Here is a 24,515-nt window from a genome sequence, read left to right on the forward strand (position 1 = left end):
TACTTTTTAAATTTTTGTCAGCAGTTGAGTCTATTGAACTGCTTTTATCTGATTATTTGAATGCAGTTCAAAAGCCTTTGACAATGGTGAGTTGTCAGAATACAGAGAGAATGGGGCTCACTGCCTGAGGCCTTGTCATAGCTAGTGGCCCACTCAGCTTTGCAGGACAGCTGCAGCTGTCAAGCCTCAAGCGAAGAGGGCCAAGGGATGATCTTGTGGAGGTTTATAAAATAATGAGGGGCATAGATAGGATAGATAGTCACAGTCTTTCTCCCAGGGTGGGGATGTCTAAAACTAAAGTGCATAGGTATAAGGTGAGAGGGGAAGGATTTAAAGGAGATCGGAGGAGCAGTTTTCTCGTACAGAATGGTGTGCATATGGAACAAGCTGTCAGTGGAGGTGGTAAAGGCACTCGGACAGATACATAGATAGGAAAGGCTTAGAGGGATAAGGGTCAAGCACAGGTAAATCAGATTAGCGTAGATAGGCATCTTTTTCAGCATGGATGAGTTGGGCCAAAGGGCCTGTTTCCATGCTGTATAACTCTATGAATCTATAATCTATGACACCACAAAGCTGCAAAAGTTAAGGTCTCACACAGGTAAAGTGTGCTGTGATAGTGAGAGATCAGGCAGAGGGATCAGTTTGAGCATGATTCTGTCCAACATCAAAACCATAAAAAGTGCACAAGTCCATTCACCAGGTTGGAGAAATATTGTTCTGTGACGTGATTTGAAATACTGGGAATGTTTTCACTGCAGTAACCTAATAAGATCTGAAAAATGTAATTGCTTTTGATTGATTGAGAAAAGAAAGACAATGGAGTTGTTTTTAATTTTGCTTGAACTGTGTAAAGTGTACAGATGTGCCAATAATTGAGCAGGTTAATTAGAGCTTTCCAGGCAGCAGGATAATTGGATGTGGCACTCAACTTAAGAAAGTAAGGATGTCTGAAAGATGTAAATTGGGATCTATTTACAGTGGGAAGGCCATCATTACACTTTAACTGAGACTTGAGGATGGCTAACTTGCTAGACTGAAGCAGAAAGCAGGCATGACATATGTTAAACGTGCAAAACTTTCTTTTCTGGGAGCAAGAATGCTGCTCCTAGGCCCACAAAAGTCGTCACAGTCACCCCTACCTTAAATTCCTGCTTCCCTTTCCTCCCTCAAGATCAGACCTAGATACACTCTGTGACATGCTTGCCTTCCCTTGGTGCCAACAGGTGCTCTCCAGCTGCTCAAACTTCCTCTTCCCACCCCCAAGCCAGCTGGCATTTTCTGCCTACCTTGAGAGAATAGCTGACAGCAGAGGAGTTGGATTAAACATATTTTGTATTTCTAATACTAGTCAATTTACACTCCACATTCCCAAAATTCATGGGTTTAAAATTGACATCTAAGACTGAGAATTTCCATGGAGTTTATTCTGGAGACAGGTAATGGCTGAAGTAAGACAGATAACCTATTTGCACACGTAACCAAGGTTTGCATCTTACTTCTGCATTGGCACGGAAACAGCTCTGAGGAAGTTCTCAGCCAATTTGTCTGCTTGGGGGATTCAGTGAGAAGGGATCATCAATTTAAAATTGTCAGTAAAAGAGTGAGAAAACAGACGAAGAGGCTGTTCTGAGATGGACTAAGCAATTTTCTGCATTCGGTATGGTTGAGGTAGAAAGTTCCGCAATTTTTCTAAGAAAATTAATAGTGGGAGTATAGAACTTTGTTAGAAAAGGTACTCTTGAATGAAGTAATTAGAAGTTTAATCCAAAGTAAAAACAATTTATATCAATTATGAAAAAAATCTATGTTGAAATTATACTGGATACTATACTGAAGGTGATGTTCAAAATCTCTGTGTGGGTATAGTAATTGGACCTATTGCTTTAAATTGTCAGAACTTCATTAAACTAATGCATCTATGAATTTTATGTGAGCACATTAACCAATGAAATGAGAAAAGACACAACTGTAACAACCTTCTTGAGATTCTTTTACTTGGTGCAATCATTTTAGAAACTCAAATTATTTTATACAACAATTTACTCTCTAAATGACTGTCAAGTTAGTATAGCTTGGCTCATTATGACATTTTAATTCATTTAATATTAAGTGGAGAAATTGAGTTTTTCTTCCTAATATTTGAAGTAACCTTAAGTGTTTCCCCTTCCCACAAAAAAATTAGACGACAGTGAATCTTCATAATAATTTCAATTATTTACAAGTAATGAATACAGGTACAACACATTTTTAAAATAATTTGGTTTGTCAGTTTCAAGTTCATTATTTTAGTATGCAAATATATTCAATGAAATCCTCAGGAGAGTCAAATACCCCTAAATCTGGCACTCATACAAGTCAAATTATAAAGCAGCATCTGTGTACTTGAAAACCTAAATCTAAACTGCTTGAATATGTACATTTCCTTGATTCAAGTTTATACACAAGTCAATCACTTTCAGGAAATTGGTCTATGCAAACAGAAAAATTCAATATATTATAAAAATGTTAAAATCCTGATATTAAAGTTGTCATGTTTAAGAAAGTTTCATCTCAATTTCATTCTTTTTGAGGACCTAAATGGAATCTGATCTACTGCACATATAGTGGACTCATTGATTGAAAAATTTCAAAACTCGCTAAATTCTGGAGGGTACCAGAAGATTGGAAAACAGCCAATACGACTCCCTTGTTCAAAAAGGGAAGAAGACAGAAGGTGGAGATCTATTGGGCAGTTATTTTAAACATCTGTTGTTGGCAAGATACTAGAGTTAATAATTAAAGAGGAAATAACTAATCATTTAGGAAAGCTGAATATAATCAAATCTAGTCAACAGTTTTATGAAAGGTAAATCATGTTTGACAAATGTGCTTGAACTCTTTGAGGATATGACAGGGAGAGTTGATAAAGGGGAACTTACAGATGTAGGGTATTTAGATTTCCAAAAGGCATTTGACAAGGTGCCACATAAGAGGTGGGTGCATATATTAAGATCCCAAGGTATTGGACGAAGTCTGTTAGCATGGATTGAAAACTGGCTGTCTCATAGAAAACAGAGAGGTGAAATGAATGTGTCCTTTTCAGGCTGGAGGTCTGTAACTTAGAGTACCTCAGGGATCGGTTCTTGGCCCTCAATTGTTTACTATTTATAATTAATGACTTGGAGGATGAAACAAAATGTAATGATTCCAAGTATGCCAAAGATACCGTATGACAATAACTGAAAGGGCGTGTTGTGATGAGGACTTTGTGAATTTGCAATGGGATATAGATAGGCTAAGTGATTGGGTGAAAACCTGGCAAACAAAGTGTAATGTGAGAAGTGCAAGGTCATGCACTTTGAGTAGAGGAATCAAAAGGCAGACTATTTACTGAACAGAGAGTGAAGTTCAGAGGGATCTTGGTGTTCTCGTGCATGAATCACAAAAAGTTAGCAGGCATGTCCAACAAGTAGTGAAGGGTTGGAGCTTAAGAATAGGAAGATTTTGTACAGGGTGTTGGTGAGATCATATCTGGAATACTGTGCATGCACAGTTTGGTCCCCTTACCAATAAAGGGCATAGTAGCATTGGAGGCAGTCCAAAGAGGTTCACCAGGCTGTTTCCTGGGATGAGAGGGCTGGCCCGTCAAGAGAGCACAAGCAGTTTGGGGCTGTATTCCTTGGACTTGAGAGGAATGAGGGGTGACCTTATTCAATCAAATAAGATCCTAGAGGTGCTTGACAGGGTAAACATTAAGATGGCCCAGGGAATATTAACCTGCAATCTTCTCTGTTGCTGAGATGCTGAAGTCTGTAGCTGGCCTCTTAGGCAAAGAGATGGTTTAGATTATCCTTCAAGGCTTTTGGCAGTATACTCCACTGAGTCAACACACCAAGCCTCAGCCACAGGTTGTGGTGCCTGAAGAGCACAGTCAAAGGGATTTGACAGACAAATACAAAGAAACGCACGGGGATAATTAATAGTGGAAGAATCATGAACAAAGGGACATAGTTACGAAATAAGGCACTGGTCATTTATAACTATGGTGCTTATAATTTCTTCTCCCACAGAGTAGTGAATCCCTGGAATTCTCTGCTCTCTAGGGTGGTGGAGGCCTGATCATTAGATATACTTAAGGTGGAGATAGGTAAGTATTTGAAAGATCAAGGAATTGGGTCATGGGGAACTGGCACAGAAGAGGCCACATAGATGAGCCTCATATTGAATGGTAGGGCAGGCTTCAGTGGCATGGTAGCCTACTGCTACTATTTTCACATGCTGTTGCTGCAGGAAAGGCAGCAGCCCTTGCCACCAGCTGTGCAGTGTATTCTCAGGAGCATGAACTAGAGGGAAGAAGGAAGAGGAGGAAGAGGATAGGAGGAAGCAAACTGGAAAGCGACATTCACCCACAATTCCACTCCTTACCTTCCTGCTATGCCTGACCGTGAGCTCCATTTGGCTCCAATACAAAAGTAAAAGCCAGCAAAAACATTTCAAACCATATTTACAGATTAATTCATACTATATTGCACACCAACATAAATTAATTATCCCCGTGTGTTTCTTCACATTTGTCTATCAAGTCCCTTTGTCTGTGCTCTAAGAGGCCAGCTACAGACTGCAGCATCTCAACAACAGAGAAGATTGCAGGTTAATACTCCCTGGGCCAGCAGCACAGCAGTCTCTGTAATCTATTGAAGGGTCATTCAGGGTACTGTAATCCACAGCCCCAAGGGCAGCATTGTGAGCGGCCAATGCAGCACTCAGTTGTTGGAAATTTGATTGTACTACACTGTCCACCTGTTGCTGCATCATTGGGTCTGTGAATCTGTGAACGGAATTGGGCATCACATATGCTCCAAGTCCAGTGGCAGATTGGTGCTGGTCTCTTCCATGCTCCTTAATAATCAACACTGGATTTTTGGCAAGCCGTCTCATGTATGAAGCATTTCATTGCATAGCCTCATCAACTTTCTTCCATCGGATGTCTGATCAAGGTCCTTATCTGGGTCCTTGGATGTGCATTCTATTTGTAACCTCGTTTTACAATACACTGCTCTGTCCTGGCCCCATCCAGGCTGCCATTGTGTACGACCAATCAACAGCATGGTTAAATCTGCCAACATACTGGAATCAATGAGACAGATCGTCTGATTAGCACCTCGAGCTCTCCAGTGGCACGCCTATGGGAATACACTGTATTTCCAGTGTGCTCCTGAGCTACATCTCCCAATGGGAGGCTGAGCCCAAACTGATCGGCAAGGTCCTGTGCAGTGCAGGCCATATCAGGACATAAATGTCCAGTCCTGTCACTGAGTGGCCTTGACTGGTGAGACCAAGTCCCCAGACCCATTGGCTGTCCAAGCAGTTGTCTCAGCCAGAATAGGCTGTAGAACAATTGGGCATTGATTACATTGGAACACTTCAAAAGAGAGATGGATTTCTTACATTATTCACCCATTAGGAAATAAGCTGCTTCAATCCACATACCATAACTCCTGCCTCACTATCAGGTGTTACCCGGACTAAAATGGTCTGCATTGCCTTTAAGCAATTAAGTAGAATTTATTTCTGTTTCGAGAATATTTACTTCGTAAATTGTTTAGGGATTTGGAGACTGCTGCCTACATCTACTTTTGAGTGCAAAATAAATCATATTAAAATGTACGTTTCCCCAAAGCATCCTGTTCCCCTGAGAACAGCAGCTGCTCCTTAGCATTGACCAGCAATCTCTGGAGTCTGCAGTGGAGGGTGGCGGCCAGATTGTGGAGGTGGTGTGGGGGATCTGAAACCTCTTCCTCCATACCTCTTCCAGCTTGGCCTCTTGTTTGCAGCATGGACTCAGGCCAGCTTTTCCTCCAGAGCTAGTTATCCTTGGGTATGCTTTCCCCTCAGCACTTCCTGGGAACGTTTGCAGGCAGTGCGTTGGGCACATTCGAGTCAAGTTGGAATGTGCTTCTTGCTCTTCAGCTGTCCACGTACACCAAGTCAAGTTGAAAGAGTGCAGAGAAAATTTACAAGGATGTTGCCGGGACTTGAGGACCTGAGTTATAGGGAAAGGTTGAATAGGCTAGGGCTTTATTCCCTGGAGCACAGGAGAATGAGGGGAGATCTTATAGGGATATACAAAATTATGAGGGGTATAGATAGGGTGAATGCATGCAGGCTTTTTCCCCTCAGGTTGGATGAGACTAGAACCAGAGGACATAGATATTTCACCTTTCACCCTAAACCTAAGGGGAATCTGAGGGGGAACTTCTTCACTCAGAGTGGTGTGAGTGTAGAGTGGGTTGCCAGAAGTGGTAGATGCAGGTTCAATTCTAACATTTCAGAGGAGTTTGGAATAGCTACATGGAAGGGAGGGGTTTGGATGGATATGGTCTGGATGCAGGTAGATGGGACTAGGCAGAAGATCAAGTGGCATGGACTAGAGGGGCCGAAGGGCCTGTTTCTGTGCTGTAATACTCTATGACTCTAAGTTGGTGCTTCTGGAATCACTCGCAGCAGAGCCTGTCAGCCCAAATAAAGGCTGGGAGATTCCACCAAGCATGAAGTCTCCGCTGGATTGAGGAGAGACTAATAAAAAAATTAAGGAAACGGGCACCTACATCTGTTTGCATGTCTAATTATTAAAAACAAGGCCCATAAATGATAGTAGTTATTGGATCAACTGTTGTCATAAGGTATAATTACAACTGAAGTTGGCATTTGCTGCATTGCAATAAAATTACATTCATTGGTATCCATTCTTGCTGGCAAAGATAAATCTTTAATCAAATTTTGTTCAGTGAATAAACTAAAGCCACAAACAACATGCCCAGTAACTGCAACATGGTGAATATTCATTCTCATCCTTTCTTGATCTCTCTGTCGCACTTGCTATAATCAGCTTTCCAACCTCCCTCCAATCACTCTCTCTTCCCAGTGCTTCTTCTCTTGTCTATTTAACCATAGCTAGTTAATTTCCAGTACAGACTTCAATCCCATTTCAAGCCATAAGCTCAAATATCTATAAGTGATCCTTGGCTTCCACCTTTCCCTCTTTTACATGCTGACACTCAGTGACATCATTTACAGATGAGGGGTCAGTTCCCTTTCATTCACTGATGACACCCAGCTCAAATTCCCCCAGCTCCGCTTCAGACTCTTTGTTAGTTTGCCCAATGTCTATTATTGGATGAGTTAGAATTTCCTCTAGTTAAGGACTGGCTTTTGATTCATCACAAATTTTCTATCATTGTTGCTAATTCTACCTTCATCCCAGACATCTTCACAGGCTGTGCCAGACTGATTGCAACATTCAAACTCTACTCAACTTGGATCTAAGCTTCCAATTCCAAGAATATTTCATTAGAAAGACCAGCTACTTCCACTTCCATAACATCCTTAGTCTCTACTTCATTACCTGTCTGATAATGCAATCTTCATCCATGCCTTCATTTTCTCCAGGTTGGACAATTCCAATCAATCCTTCCATGGATAAATTCTCATTGTTCACCTTCCACAATTTGGAGGTCATCCAAAACAAGCTTGCATGAATTTAATGTAGTTGCATCCCCAACTCACCCATAGTTTCCATCCTTGCTTACCTTAATTGATTCTCATCCTAGAATGCCTCATTGAAAATTTTGGTTGTTATGCTTAACTCCTTTCATGGCCTTGCTACTTTCTGAACCCTCCCTCAGCCTGACAACCATTGAATCTAATGAACACCATGCCCATCTTAGTCCGCCCAATTGTATATCCAGTTATTTCACCATTAGTGAACATGCTTTAATCTATCTGCTCCCATGCCCTTCCCTAAACCCCTCCCATTTAATGTTTGATTATGGTTCTGGACAATGCATAGATGCACGTTTTTAATTCTAATTTAGTCGTGAAAGGATGTTTGACATTTTGCCATGTGAATATTAGTACATACCTGATATCTTGACATGGATTTTGTTTATTTATTTTTTTATTGAATAAACAATGTAAAAATCACACAAGTCTCTGTTAAAATAGCTGGCAAAGGGAATCCCATAGTAACATATTTAAGAGTCTTAGTTTAACATAAGGGATGATAAATTGTGGGCACTATGCCCATGCTTTACTGAAATGAATTTCAATAGGGGTACAGCTCCCCAACGGGAATGCAATTTCATTAAATCAGATCATGATATTCGCCTAATATCATTTCAAACCCGGCAGACCCAAAATTACATTGTGATACATGTATGTAAAAATGCTTGTTGCATTTAGATGAAATTTCTCTCATCACTATTTTAGCAACTGCCAGTTTGAAATAAATATGCTTTATATCTATGTACTTGTGAACATAACAGAGAAATTTAAGAGCTACAGTTTTGAATATTTTTAACACTAAAACCTCAACCATTTTTAAAATAAGTACAGGTGGGGTCACAAAATGACATGGCACATTGATGTATCAATATGTTGCTCTAGACTGTTAGGATTCAATTCACAACGAAGAAATGATGCCAACCAATAATAGTTTAAGTACATTTATGGACTATGGCCCTTCAATTTCCCAATAGTGATAATGCTGAACATAAAACATGACAACTTCAGCACATTAGTGCTTGCTCCTCATACTATCAGGCAGGGGCCTGAGCCATTTGAAATACCTTAGGATACTAGCAGACCTCAATATAGGTAGTGTGGTACAAATTAGCCCTGTATACTGAGATGATATGGCTCTGAACTTTGACATAGATTAGCCTTTCATCTCATAATGTGACTGGAATGCCCGACACAGGTCCACCTGCAATGCATCAATTTTGTACACAAACTGACTGATTCTACCATTGAAAGGAAATAGTTCTGGCACTTTTGGTTTGTTGCTTGGTTCCCCCTGTGACTATCTTTCCTGTGTCTGATGTCCTTGTCCTACATAGTAAAATTGTCTGCTATATAATAGACACCCAGCAGTCCTACATTATAGTTCTGCCACCTGGCTTTGCACGATTAGGACTCTTAATGCATCATGAGCAATATGCCTGCAGCATCATACAATTATGCATTCCATTGTCTGCTCTATTAATAGAAGTTCCAATATTCCCAACAGTATCTTATGGGTTAGACAGAAAAAGGGAATACAAAGAAAGGTGGAAAACTGTTCAAGAGGTATACAGAGTAGTACACAATCAGAGCAAGAGGAAAAAAAAGAGAAACAATGTGATAAACACCAAATCAGCATCAAAGGAAAGGTGAAAATTACAGAAGTAGTGAATACAAAAAGGTTTTAAAGGTTAAATGGTGATGCATTATATCCACTGGTCTATGAGAAGGTATGCATTTTAGATCATCAGAAAATTAAAGGAAACAAGGGAAATGTTTTAACAAATTGAATGGTTATCCGCAAAAGTGGAAAACCAAAGACTATGGGAAGCAAGTAGGAGAATGAAATTGGAATAACTAAGAATCTGAAATAAAATTAGTAAAGACTGTAAACACAAGTCAGATGCTTTCCTCTGTTCCTGTTCTGTTGAAGGTCAATACTCAAAATGTTAATCTTTTTCTTTACAGATGCTGATGGATCTGCTCTATATTTCCAGTGTTTTCTGCGCATTGATTTTCTTTAATTCTCCTCCAGTTGGCCTGTTTTGCAGTATTAAGTGTTAACCAAATATTTGTTAATGGAGGATTTTCGAAATGAAACCAACATTTTCAGATTTGTGCAATTGTTGACCAAAATTACTGAAGTCTTCCAGCTTACTACAAAAATAACATTATATATCTAAACAAAGTGAACTAATAAGACAGGGGAAGGGAATGGAAGAGGTATGAGTCATTATACAATTGTTTCTCTTTCTCTCAGTTCCTGTAAGAAGTAGTTAATTTCACCTTTATGGTTCACCCTGACAATATAGCTGAGTCTGCAGTCTTACTGTGGCATGGGAACTACATTACCCTGTCTTCTATCAGCCCTCATTTCCATCCTCATTCCAAGCTGTCAGACAGAATGACTCCCAAAATGCACTGCTTCTGCCTATCTGAGATCATTGGGATTTCCATCTGTGGGCCATTGATGTAGTGTCAGCTTCATTATAGATGTGGGCATGGTAGGGCCTTGTGCCAATGACAGGGGAAGGAAAAATCACTTCTCTCTGAATTTCTGCTTTCAGTATGGAGGATTTTCTAGTCAGTGAGAGACTATCACAAATTCAGTCAAGTATTTCATGAAGAAAGGAAGAGGAAATATATAGAATCATACTGTGCTGGTCTGAGAAAATAGATAAGCTTCTACCTGACTGCTTTGAGTCAGTGGACTGGTACATGTTCAAAAACTCAGCTGCCAGCCTAGATGAGTATGTCACCCACCATCATGGACTTTATCAGCAAGTGTGTTGAGAACTGTGTACCAAAGAGGAAGCCATGGATGAACTGGGAGATCCACTCCTTACTAAAGTCTGGGACTGCAGCATTCAAATCAGGTGACACTGACGTTTACAAGAAATCAAGATACAATCTCCGTAAAGCTATCAGAGATGCCAAAAGACAATATCAATCCAAAATAGATTCCCAGACCAGCTGTCAGTTGTGGCAGAGTCGACATACTATAACGGGCAACAAAGTGAAGTTGGGCAGCACCGCCGACAACAGCACATCCCTTCCCGATGAGTTGAATGCCTTCTATGCACAGTTTGAGCGGAAGGGGATTGGTATGTCACCAACCACCCCGACAGCCTCTAAGGCACCCATAGTCACCATTCAGGATGCAAGATCAGTCTTCTGGAGAGTGAACCCGCAGAAAACATCTGGCCTGGATGGTGTCCCTGGCCACGTCCTCAAATATTGTGCTGATCAGCTGGTGGGGAGGTATTTGCAGACATACAGTACTCAACCTTTCCCTGTTTCAATCTGAGATTCCCACCTACTTTAAGACCACTATCATTCCAGTACCTAAGAAAAACAAGGTAATGTGGCTTAATGACTGCTGCCTGGTGGCTCTGACATGCACCATCATGAAGTGGTTTGAGACACTGGTCACGGCCTCTCCAGCCTCCCAGAAAACCTCGACCTACCGCAGTTCACCTACTGCTGAAACAGGTCTAAAGACACCTACATTAGACTATTGTCTATTGACTACAGCTTCGCCTTCAATACTATAATTCCAAGCAAACTCATCAGCAAACTCTGAGACCTGGGGCTCAACACCTCCCTTTGCAATTAGATCCTTGACTTCCTGACCAACAGACCGCTATCAGTGAGGATAGGCAGCAACACCTCCGGCACGATTATTCTCAACACTGGTGCCCCACAAGGCTGTGTCCTCAGCCCCCTATTCTATTCCCTATACACTCATGATTGTGTGGCCAGAATCCTACTCTAACTCCAAATACACGTTTGCAGATGATACCACTATAGTGAGCTGTATCTCAAATAACGACGAGTCGGAGTAGGAGGAGGAGATAGAGAGCTTAACGACATGGTGTCATGACAACAACCTTTCAACGTCAGCAAAACAAAATAGCTGGACATTAACTTCAAGAAGGGGGTGGTGCACACGCTCCTGTCTATATCAATGGTGATGAGGGTTGAGAGATTCAAGTTCCTAGGAGTGAACATCATCAATACCCTGTCCTGACCCAACCACGTAGACGTCATGCTAAGAAAGCTCACCAGCTCCTGTACTTACTCAGGAGGCTAAAGAAATTTGGCATGTCCCCTTTGACACTCACCAACTTTTATAGATGCATCATAGAAAGCAACCTATCTGGATGCATCATGGCTCAGTACGGCAACTGCTCTGCCCGTGACCACAAGAAACCGCAGAGCGTTGTGGACACAGCTCAGTACATCACGGAAACTAGCCTCCCCTCCATGGACTCCAACTACACTTCTCGCAGCCAGCATAATCAAAGACCCCACCCACCCGAGTCATTCTCTCTTTTCCCCTCTCCCATTGGACAGAAGGTGCAAAAGCCTGAAAGCACATACCACCAGGCTTAAGGACAGCTTCTATCGTGCTGTTATAAGGCTATTGAATGGTTCCCAAGTACAATCAAATGGACTCTTGACCTCACAATCTATTTCATTATGACCTTGCACCTTATTGTCTACCTGCACTACATTTTCTCTGTAGCTGTGACACTTTGCTATACATGCAGTATTGTTTTACCTTGTACTACCTCAATGCACTGTGTAATGAATTGATCTGTATGGATGGCATGCAAGACAAGTTTTTCCACTGTATCTCAGTACATGTGACGATGAAAATTTTGTATTTCGTATACACCATTTTTTTTGCACTATTTGTACTTGCACTATTTTTGTTTGATTTTTTTGTTTGTGTTTATTGTATGTCTTCTGTTCTATGTATGTCCTTTGTTGTGAGAGTCTGGGGGAAAACGACATTTTGTTCCGCCATGTGTTTTTATAGCATGGATGAATGAGAATAAAATAACTTGAACTTGAACCAATTCCAAATGCTGAATTTGACAAGTCAATCAGCCTACCTTGGGCACCATGTCGATGCTCATGGTGGTGTAGCTGCACAGACAACTATGAAGTGAACAAATAAATTATAAAACAAAAGGGTGGATTGAGAATGCAGAGATCCACCTCTGTGCAATTGCTTCAACTGATCTGTACCTGACACAATTCAACTGCCTGGAGATCCTTGGTAATTCCAGAAGTACACAGTGATTTCATTTTTCTGAGTCTCTCCCTCCTTCCTCTCAATGCATGCACCTAGTCAACTGTGTCAAAAAAAAAAGTATGCCCAATCCTCTATATAACATTACGTAGAGTCATAGTGATGGACAGACTTAGGCCCTTTGGCCCACTATGTCTATGCCAACCTTTTTGCCCATCTGCACTAATCCCACTTACTTAGATTAGGAATGTGCGTTTTGCTTATTTAACTGTCTGTCTAAATGCCTCTTAAAGATAATAATAGTCTCCTATTCTACCTCCTCATCTGGCAGTGCATTCCATATATCAACCACTCTGTGTAAAAACATGCCTCAGATCACCTTAAACCTATGGTCCCTTGCTTTTGATACCCTTAATTTGGGAAAAAGATTTTGACTATTTACCCCATCTATGCAGCTCATAATATTTTTACATCTATCATGTCACCCCCTTAGCCTCCTTCACTCCAGGGAAAACAAGACCAGCCAATCCATAACTGAAGTACTTGAATACAGGCAACATCCTGGTAAAGCTCCCCTGCACTCCCTCTGGTGCAATCACATCCTTCCTGTAGTGCGGCAAATAGAACCACACACAATACTCCAAGTGTGGCTGAACCAGTAGTTTGTAAAGTTGGAATGTTAGGTTCCTTATAATCTATGTCCTGATCTATGAAGGCACGTCATGTGCCTTCTTCATCACCCTGTTGACCTATGTTGCCATTTTCAGGGAACAATGGACTTAAATTCTCCGGCTCTCTGTCATAAACATTTCTTAGTGCCCTACTATATACTGTACATGTCCTGTTATGTTTTATCACAATTAAAGCTATGGCTTAAAATAACAAATTCTATGTCAACTACTGCAGATTAATCAGCATCTAAGTATTAGTCCGGAGAAAATAAATACATAAGCATGTTTTCTTTGGTGCTCTTTTTCCTGTGCTATTTCCTAAAGTTAGACATTTATATTGAAACTGATTGATAAAATCAAACTGCATTTTTCCGAATAAGATTTATATTGAAAAAACCAAATAACTTACCAATTTGGACTTAGAACTTGAATGAGAGTTGGCTGTACTCCTGAAGGTCTCAAACGTCTTTCTGAGCACTGCTATTTGTTCCTCCATTGATATTGCTCATCAAGATCTTATGTGGGGGTCCATGGGTTCAGGGGTCCATAATTATTCATATACCCGAGTGACTGACTGAACTTACATGGAACATTACAGCACAGTACAGGGCCTTTGGCCCACAATGTTGTCCTGGCATTTTATCCTGCTTTTGACTTTATCCTGTTGTCCTGCTTGTTACCACTTAGTCACAAGGGTAAAAATCTCTTTGGTCCCTTTAAGCTTTCTCTCCATAACTACATTATCAACAATACCATTGGGATGAGATGGTTGGTTGGGGATGGGTCCCCGTTATGACCACTGAGGTTGGGGACTCTGAATAAAGTTCCACATTAGAAATATTCTCAGGAGTGGCAGGAAGGGCTCGAACCACATGTTATGTTGATGAAAGAACAGCCTGCTGATGTACAACTTTCTGCTTGAAAAACAAACACAGTACATGGATGTAGATGAGCAATAGGATAACTGGGAATGATGCCTGCTAATGTGAACAACCTGGAGCCATTCTGCTAAATTTGGTAAGGGGTAATGTTGTAATTGATGTTGCCATATCACCAATGAACTTCGAGAATTGATTTTGATGACAATGTGGATCCATTGGTCCAGGTTTTGGATTAGATAAAATAAATAAGTGTTAGAAGGAAGAAAATAGACATTGTTATCAACATATGCTTCTCATTCCTTTAGATTCACTGTATTCCAACCACCTGTTTTATAATTGGTAGCCAGCAGAAGAGTAATGCAGCTCTTATAATTGACAGAGTTGAGCTTTTTAGCTCTTCTCTAATGTTAAAGGAAAGACTGTTGTGTCTTGAGAAAAATAGGTACAGACTTAATTAGTAGACATAAATAGACAGAGCCACATAAAACACCGAGGTCCAGAAATCTAAACAATATTCCTTGATAATAGATAATAAACAGTCAAGACAACCAAAATTTACACAATTAATAAGTATTCAGGATTCCTTACAAAATTTCATTTTGGCATGTGTATTAGCACAATGATCCATTTTTATTCTCATTAATTAGAAAAATATTGAAGTACTTTAGATAAGAATATGAGAAGAAATACAGTACACAATAAACTAACTTCCCCTTTCACATCAGAAAAGGATTCAAAGCGCAAACCAATCAATTTCCTTTTGGAAAATCCTAAAGGCAAGCCACTTTGGGTCTTCACCTAACCGATTACTCTACAAACATGAGCTTTAGCAGCAATTGTCTATTGATAGGTACAACTAACATCCTTCACAAAAGTGGTTATTGGGTAGCAATTACGAGAGTTAAATGTCAGGCAACACAGGCCAATTGTAGTACCCAAGATTGTGAACAACTTGGATTAGCTAATTCAATATAGACCAGGAAAGTAACCCGAGACCTTTATCATTGTAGCCTTGTACTACACTAGGCAAAGCCTTTATACGCTTGTCCACAGTGGGTGATTAGAATTTCCAGCTACATTCTTACAGTTACATTATATGATTGATAATTAAAGCAAAATTCACAATGATGAAGCAACATCACAATGATGTTTTGTATTCCCACAAAATGATTTTGCTTAAGGGAATTGCACAATTAATGAAGTTTAAGAAAATGGTTCAAATACAGAGAAAGAAAGGAAGGAATGCTTCTGACATATTTTGAGATCCTTTTAGGGACTGAAACTCTATAAAACAGTTGAGTTAATTAAATTTCTTATCTTTTTACCCAATGGTTCTATATTAGATGATAGAGTCATAGAGTACGACAGCACAGAAACAGGCTCTTCAGCCCATCTAGTCCATGCTACCTGATCTTCTGCCTAGTCTCATCTGCATGCACCCGGACCATATCTGTCCGGACCCCTCCCATCCATGTACCTATCCAAACTTCTCTTAAATGTTACAATTGAATCTGTATCTACCACTTTGCTGGGAGCTTGTTCCACACTCGCACCTCCCTGAGTGAAGAAGTTTCCCCTCAGATTTCCCCTGAAATATTTCACCTTTCACCCTAAACAATAATGTATTATTTGAATCAGCATATCTTTGACTTATACATGATAGCGATTGCATATGTCATTTATTTGGAAGCTATAATGCAATAGAGTATGCTGTCAAGAAAAAAAATGAAATTAACTACTACAAAATCAATTTGCGTATTTGTTTCTAAGCAGAGAAATAATTTTAAATAGCTTACTAACCTAGCTAAAACAGCAGATACTGAAAGTTCAACAAAACACTAAGATATTCATATGCCAACATGACTGCATCCACTAAATCACTGAATGATAATTCACATAATTCAATTCAGCTTTTTTTTTAAAGTTTACTGTTAAAATACATTATGGAGCTGTTTTCATCATGCCACATTCACCATAGAAATCATAATTAAATTTGTCAAACTGTTGGATTTAGTAAAGGGCTAAAGTACAATGGCCAAGGCAAAAAAAAAAAATCACAGCTTCCAAGATGACATTCATTTCCAAAACAGTTAATATTACATATATGCAGATTATTTTGGATGGGCCAGCAGGTGATTCACCTTGTGTCAGAAGGGCATTCAAACTTGAGAGAGAGGCATAACTGTCCACCTTAATTCATACCTCCTATTGACCAAATGCACACAACATGTGGCAACAGTCACTGAGAAGCTGACAGCTTCGACCGCTTTTCTGACTGAAGAGAGATGTGTTACATAAAGGAGAAAGTGGGTGGGAAAGATGTGCGACTATGGTGAAAAATATAAATAAATAACAAAGTACATTCTGTCATAGTGAGGTTATGAGAAAACTCAGACAATACATCATGGCACTTGTTCATTCTCTGCAGATTTTATTGTGTTGAATGGTGGGCAAGCTGAGACACTTCCTCACTCAATATTCTGCTTATCCATTGGGTTAATACAGAATACACCTCATTGTTCAAGTTCAAACTGTCAGGAAGAAATGCCAACATTTCTTAGCACTCGTGTGTTTATCATGCTAATCCTAGTTTTGGAATTCATCTACTCTATGTTAATATTACAGATGATTTTGCTGGGATTGTGACAGGGGCTGCCGATTTAGCCCCTTGCTCACTGATAAATAAACATTGCACACATCTGACCTTTAGGTTAACAGGTTTTTATGCTTGCTCCACTCAACACTGTTACTGATTCAATTATCAGAAAGGTTCAAGTGCCTTCATGAATACTGAAAGATTCCACCGTATGTCTGCATAGGTGTTATGGAACAGCAAATTTGATGCAACTCTCATGAGAAATTCCATAATTGTAAATAATTTTACCACATGAGACAATCAAGTCACCTTGAGTGCAAACCCTGGTCTGCTGAGAAATGTGTTATTTAAGCTTTACTGGTCTGTGTTAAATTCTGTAATTTGAAGGGCTGTTAAGTTTTTCAATTGAAATTTCATTTAAAATGCAGCACTTTTTATTTTATTGATGCTTTACTGCTCTCAAGGTACAAGTAAGAACATGGTGCAATAACACAAGTCCAGCTCAATCAGTGATCAGTAGCTGCCATAATTTCAGGACATTCAATATGCTTATAAAGTAGATGTTGCAATCTATAAATTGCCATCCATCCACTCAGTAATGATTACAGATCTCTATTTCTACCTATTGCAGTTTATGACATTTGTATTAGAGTAACGCTTTGCCAAATTTAAGAATACTCTTTTAACAAGCAGATTTTGAGACATTTGTCTATTATTTGTGTTAGGCTTGGTAAAGAGAAAATAAATATGAAAATTTACAATTTACTGGTTTAGATTTCTTTTTACTGACCCGAGTTTTCTGTGGTGACTGCTGTTGTAAAAAATGAAGGATGTTACCATATAGATGCAATGATATGGTCTATTAGTGTGTATGAGGTTCTGAGTCCTAAAATATCATTGTATGCATGTCTTCCCTGTCTGGCACATACAGAAATGTATCATCTCAGCTACACTAAGAGGAAAAAAATGGCATACTGTCCCTTCTGCTTGAATATTTGAAATAAATACTACCCTGACCTGAATGGTCTATTGCACAACACTCTGTAATTGGTTTGCAGTTCCTATTTGTCAATGAATGAACACCCCCAAAAAAATTATTCTTCGAGGATACTCCAGTCAAACATAAAATTATGTTGTTGATTTATGCAGCTTTTCTGACAGTACCATAAACCTGTGTATTTATTGAATTCAATATTGTTTAATTAAATGTGTTTTCAAAAACAATGCTTTGTCAGGAAACCAAGTGTCAATACAAATTGTTCCAGTTAGGGATAGAGTAAATGAACAAATAGTATTTTCAAAGTTTCTCTTTCATTATAAAGATAGAATTTACCTCACATGAAAAACACTTCTCATTTTTCTTGAAGTATTTGGACATATTGCTACAATAGGCTCTATTTATTCATTCTTTTATTTTTCACTTACTGATGAATTCGACCAGATGATGGAACTATCTAAATGCTTTCCATAATCTGAAAAAGAGCTGTCATGGACCATTTGACTTAAATGAACCTTTAAGTAATCAATAATGCAAAAAGCTTAGGATTTTGAGGGCAGCTTGACTACTCTTTAGCACACACAAAAGAAAACTGGATATAATTCCAGCTAAGAGCCAGAATCTCAATGTGTCAATCAACAGCTTCATCTTTACCTACTCTAACTGGGGAAATCTACAATTTCCCAGCTCTGGCTAATGGGGAATTCCAGAAAAGCTCTAACTAGATAGAATTTAAACGCTCACCCTCATGCCAGTTGCAGCGGGAGCATTTAACTCAATATATACACATGGAGTCCCTGAAGAATAAAATACTTCTCTGCCCAAAGCTAACAATTACTTCACGAAGGATCCTTGGAACTAGAGAATTCTAAAATTCTCAGCTTCCACCTGCCTGTTAAAAGACAAAGTCTATTGACAAGTGGAAATAAAGAATGTGTCCCACGCTAACTTAAGGATAATGACAGCGTAAAACCAAACAAATCCTGTGTAGGGGAGAGGCAAAACTCCATAGGGAAAGATACACACAGTATCAAGGACTGGCGGTTTATAAATCCTCCTGGTCCATTTTCCATGCTTCAGGTGGTCTTTAGGGAAGAAGCTTGGAGCAGCCATAATTATTCCCAAAGGATACTGGGAGTATGCCACACTCACAATTTAAAGTGGAATCTGTCTGATCAGTTTGGAAATAGCAACTTGATTATGTGAATCCATTTTAAATAATATGATCAATTCTGGCTGTTAAAAGGCTTTGGATGTGTGTTAGAAACAAGCTTGTTTTCAAGGGTCCCTTTCAATTTAGTCTAAATTTTATAAACTCATGATTTATTTCCAACCAACTTTAAGTGAACGAGCATACTCTTTTTCTAAATATACTGTGTAGAAATTATTGATAAATTGAAAAAATCAGTTAGCAATGAATACATATTATCACTCTAAACTAATAATTTTGGATATTAAAACTTTTGCATATTTCCATATGATAAAATCATGCTCAAAATAGAAGCTATCACAATTCAAATAGCAAGAATTCAGGTATGAAATAGCATTACATGATGGTCATAAAGTATTAATGGAAATGTAAAAGCAAAAACCAACCATTTAGTTCAATTTAAAAATCACTATACATCAAAAATGCTCCACTAGTTGCAAAATCAGTGAGAAAGATAACATAGCAAATGCAGTTAAAACTAAAAAGACCACTTACTAAAACCAAAAAAGTGGTATTTGATTTATCATTCCCTAAAATATTATATATACAAAAAATGTTATGGAATAAAATGTTATGAAATATTTTATTAAATACCCATTTTACATTTAGTTCCTTAGGTGTAATGACTCCAGGTGAGTACATTTCTCCAAGGCTAGAAAACATTCAAGTTATTGACAAAAACAAAAAGTGCTGCTTGAATTTCCAGCATTTATTGTTCAAATTTAGGTATGCAGAATTCTGTTTATCTTTTGAACTTACGACACAGCACAAGAGATAACTATTTATTTCATTTACTGTCTCTCTGTCTCTGAATTCAAGATTCTCTTGTGCTTTGGTGGTATTTGTGGCTAAGGCAGAAAAACACAATCCCAACCCACAACAGATGATTTTTTTATGCCCTCATCTCTTATTACCCATAGGAAGCTCTTGACAGATTGACAAAGTTCAAAAGTGATATTTATTGTGGAGTTGCTTAGAAAGCAGTACTTGAAAGCAAATAGATACGGCAAGGGCTGCTTTCAAAATAACTGAACATTAAAACAGCATTGAAATGAAACGGCACTGCTGGAATTTATATTTTCTTTTTTTCCATCAAAATTCCATTGTTAATGATACTTTATGAAGCTACTTAATTCCATTCACTTATGTAAAAAAAACCTAACTTTTAGGTTTCTTGATAAACATGGATTCTAAATGAATACAAAACAGGTTTGCTGTGCACAGCTTCCAATCAGATATATGACAGCAAAGAAGCCACCGCTGAGAATTTCAGAATAGAAACTGAAATCTGAATTCCCAGGTAACTAAAGGCAGCAGGGAAGCTTATTTGATTGTAAAGATGATTAGGTGTTTTGGATGCGTGTTTGATTAAAATGTCAGGCTTACGGATTGGTCTGAGTTTGTACAATGATGTTCAAAAACAAGAAGGGATTTTTAATGTTGTGCAATTAAATTGATAAGACAAGCAGGCAAATTAAATAGGAATGCATTATTAAAAAAAAACTTTGTCCTCTTTAGAAATTATTTTTTTTCTCTCTGTGAGGGAGCCAGAATAATGGGGCTTAATGAACTGGACCATTCAAAAGATAGTTCCAGATTCCTAGAAACTATCTTCTGCAAAGAGCTGTTGACACTAAGATAACTGAAAATTACATTTAATACATCTCTGTTAGGTAAGGATATTACAGAACCAAGGCACATAATTGAATTTAAGATATCAACCAGGATATAACCGAATGGTCAAACAGACTTGAGGGGCTGAATGGCAGACTAGCCTTATATTGAACAAAAAAAGAGATTATACTTATTTGTTATATTAAATGTTAAAAATATGAAATGGCACAATAAAATGTATTATTTCAGCTGAACACTGCAGAGAATCTGTACTAAATATTTTGTTTAATATTAACTTCAACAAACTTTTCATCTGCAAGCATTGACTGGTATCAAAGGCACAATTACAATATATCCCCATGTAATGGAAAGGTTACGCTACTAGAAACAGTCCTTTCTGTGATTTTCCATGATGCGGATCTTTGACAAAAATTGACAAAATTTGTTGTTTCTTTCACATTGTGTTTATTTATTTTTTCCCCCCACATAAATTCCATAATAGTGAATTTTTGTTCCATCTCTCTCATTTTTGGTAGTGATGTGAATTCTGCAAGGACAGATTTCCATTACCTGAACTATCATAATGTGGAGGTACACTGTATTTGCATTGCCCCTAGAATGACAGCACAAAAGGAAGAGTTCTATGTCCAAATATCAATTATATAAATCTAATCTGCAAATGATTTATACTATTATTAATCTATTAAATGATTTTCACTATTTATTACTTTCTTTGCCTAAATTATTAGCGTACCTTTATTTCCTAATGGAGTGGTCTAGTTGTGCACTATGAACAATTTCGAGTTTGATCTTCTTCCATAGATCTATGCACATCTGCAGAAAATCTTCCTCCAGAGACCACTGCTGCAAAATTGTTGATGAAATATAAAAGCCACAATATTCAACTAAGTATTATTCACCTATGGGTGCCAATTTGGTTCCAGTGTGTAAATTTGCAGGGCAAGCTGAGCCAAGTCTATTTTGTGAAGGGTGTTAATACATGCAACGCTCTCATGTACTGGAATTATGCAGTCCTGGCAGATTGTAGTGTTATTCAGTCTACAAATATGACCTGAAACTAGTCCTGCCAAAGCTGACCCCAACAATGCAGCTAATGGCATATGTTTAGCATCAGGAAGGATTCCTCCCACCCCATCATATAAAGGGATCATGAATTGCTCACAGATAAATCCTATATGTGACAGATGTAAATCAAATGTGGCTTCTTTGACACATATGTTTTGGTCCTGTCCTCTTTTGGAAAAATATTGGAAAGATATTTTTAACATTATTTCAAATGTATTGAAGATTGATTTACAACCTCATCCTATCACTGCAATTTTTGGTTTACCAAGGATAGAATCTGGCCATCTATCTGCCTCCGCTAACCGTATGATTGCCTTGGTTACATTAGTGGCCAAAATGATCCATTTTGCTTAAATGGAAGGATCCAATGCCCCCTACTACTTTTCAATGGCTCTCTCAAACTATATCATGTTTAAACTTGGAAAAAATTAGGAGTGGTACTGTTGATCCTTCACTTAAATTTGAGGAAGTTTGGGGTCCATTTATTCAATATTTTCACATGATATAGATCCCCTTATAATAACCTTTCAATTTAGAGGAACAAAGTTCATGACATAATATTGTTCTGTTTCTATTGAGAAGTTTTAGTCCAGCTTTTTTTTTGATTTTTTTTCTTTAGTTTAGTTTGATATATTGTTTATAATTTTTCTTATTATTTTGGGGATTTTTTTTCCTTTCTTTTATATTTTATAATAAATCTTTTTCTTTTATATTATATTCATTCACTAACAGATCGTTGGATCTACAGATTTTTTTTATACTTTACTGTTCTTTATGATTATCCATGTCATGATCGTTCTCCTGATCTTTTTGATATATTAATCCGTATTAATTTAAACACTAATAAAAAGATTGAAAAAGAATTGCTCACAGATTAGTTGCTGATTGATCAATAAAGTGCTGTTTGGATAAAGGTATCATCTGGTGTTTCCAGATCTCAAGGTAGTTGGTGAATTCGACAAGGAGTAGTGTGGCAGGATGGTATCTCTTCAGTTCAGGGATTCAGTAAAACTCTTAAGTGTGAATACTTTGGTGATAGTTTTCCTTCAAGTGCACCATGGTAATGAGAAAGAACAGAGGGCATACAAAGGAGTGCAACCTATGAGGAAGAGGAGGAGAAGGAGGAGGAGAAAGATCTCAGCAAAAGAACTATACACTGAGGATCTCTAGGGAGCTGTACTACGTATAGAAACTCATTAGGATACACATCAGGGGGCATTGCTTTAGTAAGTCATAATAGAATTATATCACACACTGTCTGTCGCTGCAGTTATAGAGATGGGTCAGGACTACTTTGCTAGTGTTTATTTAAAGTCAATTGTTACACTTACATGGAGCGGCAAGGCAACACTTCAGAGTTTGCAGCACAGTGTTGCATTAGGGAGGTTATAAGACATCTCTATTAGTCACGTGTACATCGAAACACACAATGAAATGCATCTTTTTTTGCTTTGAGTGTTCTGGCAGCAAGTGTCACCACTCTACTGGCGCCAACATAGCATGCCCACAACTTCCTAACCCATACGTCTTTGGAATGTGGGAGGAAACACATGTAGACACGGGGAGAACGTACACGTCACATTTCAGCTGTGACTGTGATACTCTAGGAGTCTGAAACTCACCAATGGTTTCTCAGCAGACATCAGCCAAGAATGTGACCATGTGGATTTGTGTGGAATACAGGCTTTTCAATGGTGCAGGAAGATATATTGGTAGAGTGCCACAAAACACCAGAAGCCTCTTTGAATGCCAGTGTAACAATTAAAGATTTGATGGTGTCTGTATGTGCTGGAATGAATGTTGAGACTTTGGGCATCAGATTCTGCAGGGTTATTGCATTTGCAAGTCTTGAAAGGTAGCTGATCACCATTTAAGCTGCAAAAGAGTGCTTCGTATCCCCTAATATTGCATACATGCTTTCAAAAAGGCATGACAATGGACAAGCAATTTATTATGCATACCATCACCCTTCTCCTGTTGGGTGCCCCATTGAAATTTTGCGCTGCTGAGAAAGTTAACTGTATGTTTGCCTTTGGGAATCCAGGACATGGGCTATTCCTTCCTATTCCCGGTCCTGCTGCAGGTTGCTCATGCCTAGTGACTCACTGGAATACGAGTCAAGAGATGATTTATGTCCTAATATTCAGTGCAGGATTGTAGCCGGATCCAATGATTTAGGGGTTGAACGAGGGCCTTAATGGGTAATCAGGGTCCATATGGGGTATCAGTGAGAGGTTGTGGATTATGTGAAATGGGTGGCTTGATTAGGACCTCTATCAGATTGGGTTTCAGAGGAAAGTTCTGGGTTCAGTATGGAAGTTTGAAGAATCCACGACCAATTGGAAACTCATTTGGGGCAATTTCAGAGGCAACCCAGTGAATAAGACCAGACTCGGTGTAAGACTGAGGATTTGGGGGAAAATTAGGTATTGATAGGGTATTTGGGAGTTGAGGAGGTATTAAGGAGTTTGGGGGCAGTTAGGGAGGAAAAGTTGGGAGTGAAGATTATTCTTAGACTGGATTGGGGCAGGTAGGGACATTAAATGATCAAGGAGTGGTAATGTATGTGGGATTGAGGATGAGCATATGGGGAGATATCAATATCATTGGGAGGGGAGAGAATAAGATAGCTTTATTAGTCACATGTATATCAAAACACAGTGACATGCGTCTTTTGCACAGAGTGTTCTGGGGCAGCCCACAAGTATTGCCATGTTTCTGGAGCCAACGTAGCATGCCCACATCTTCCTAACCCGTACATCTTTGGAACATGGGAGGAAACCGGAGCAAAGCCACGCAGACACAGGGAGAATGTACAAACTCCTTACAGACAGTGGCTGGAATTGAACTCGGGTTGCTGTTGCTGTAATAGCATTG

The 24,515-nt window shown here is 38.7% G+C and overlaps 1 protein-coding gene across 1 annotated transcript in view; it reads right to left on the reverse strand.

The window, feature by feature from the left end:
• ush2a (Usher syndrome 2A (autosomal recessive, mild)) overlaps window positions 1-24,515 on the reverse strand; it is a 630,034-nt gene that overhangs the window by 250,564 nt on the left and 354,955 nt on the right. Inside the window, 7 exon segments of the mRNA XM_052011249.1 lie at window positions 12,444-12,489; window positions 13,664-13,715; window positions 13,718-13,779; window positions 13,781-13,828; window positions 13,935-14,023; window positions 14,025-14,145; window positions 14,147-14,231. Of these exon segments, the coding sequence (XP_051867209.1) occupies window positions 12,444-12,489; window positions 13,664-13,715; window positions 13,718-13,779; window positions 13,781-13,828; window positions 13,935-14,023; window positions 14,025-14,145; window positions 14,147-14,231 (503 nt within the window).

This window comes from Pristis pectinata, chromosome 3, assembly GCF_009764475.1.
Source record: "Pristis pectinata isolate sPriPec2 chromosome 3, sPriPec2.1.pri, whole genome shotgun sequence".
Taxonomy (NCBI): Eukaryota; Metazoa; Chordata; class Chondrichthyes; order Rhinopristiformes; family Pristidae; genus Pristis; species Pristis pectinata.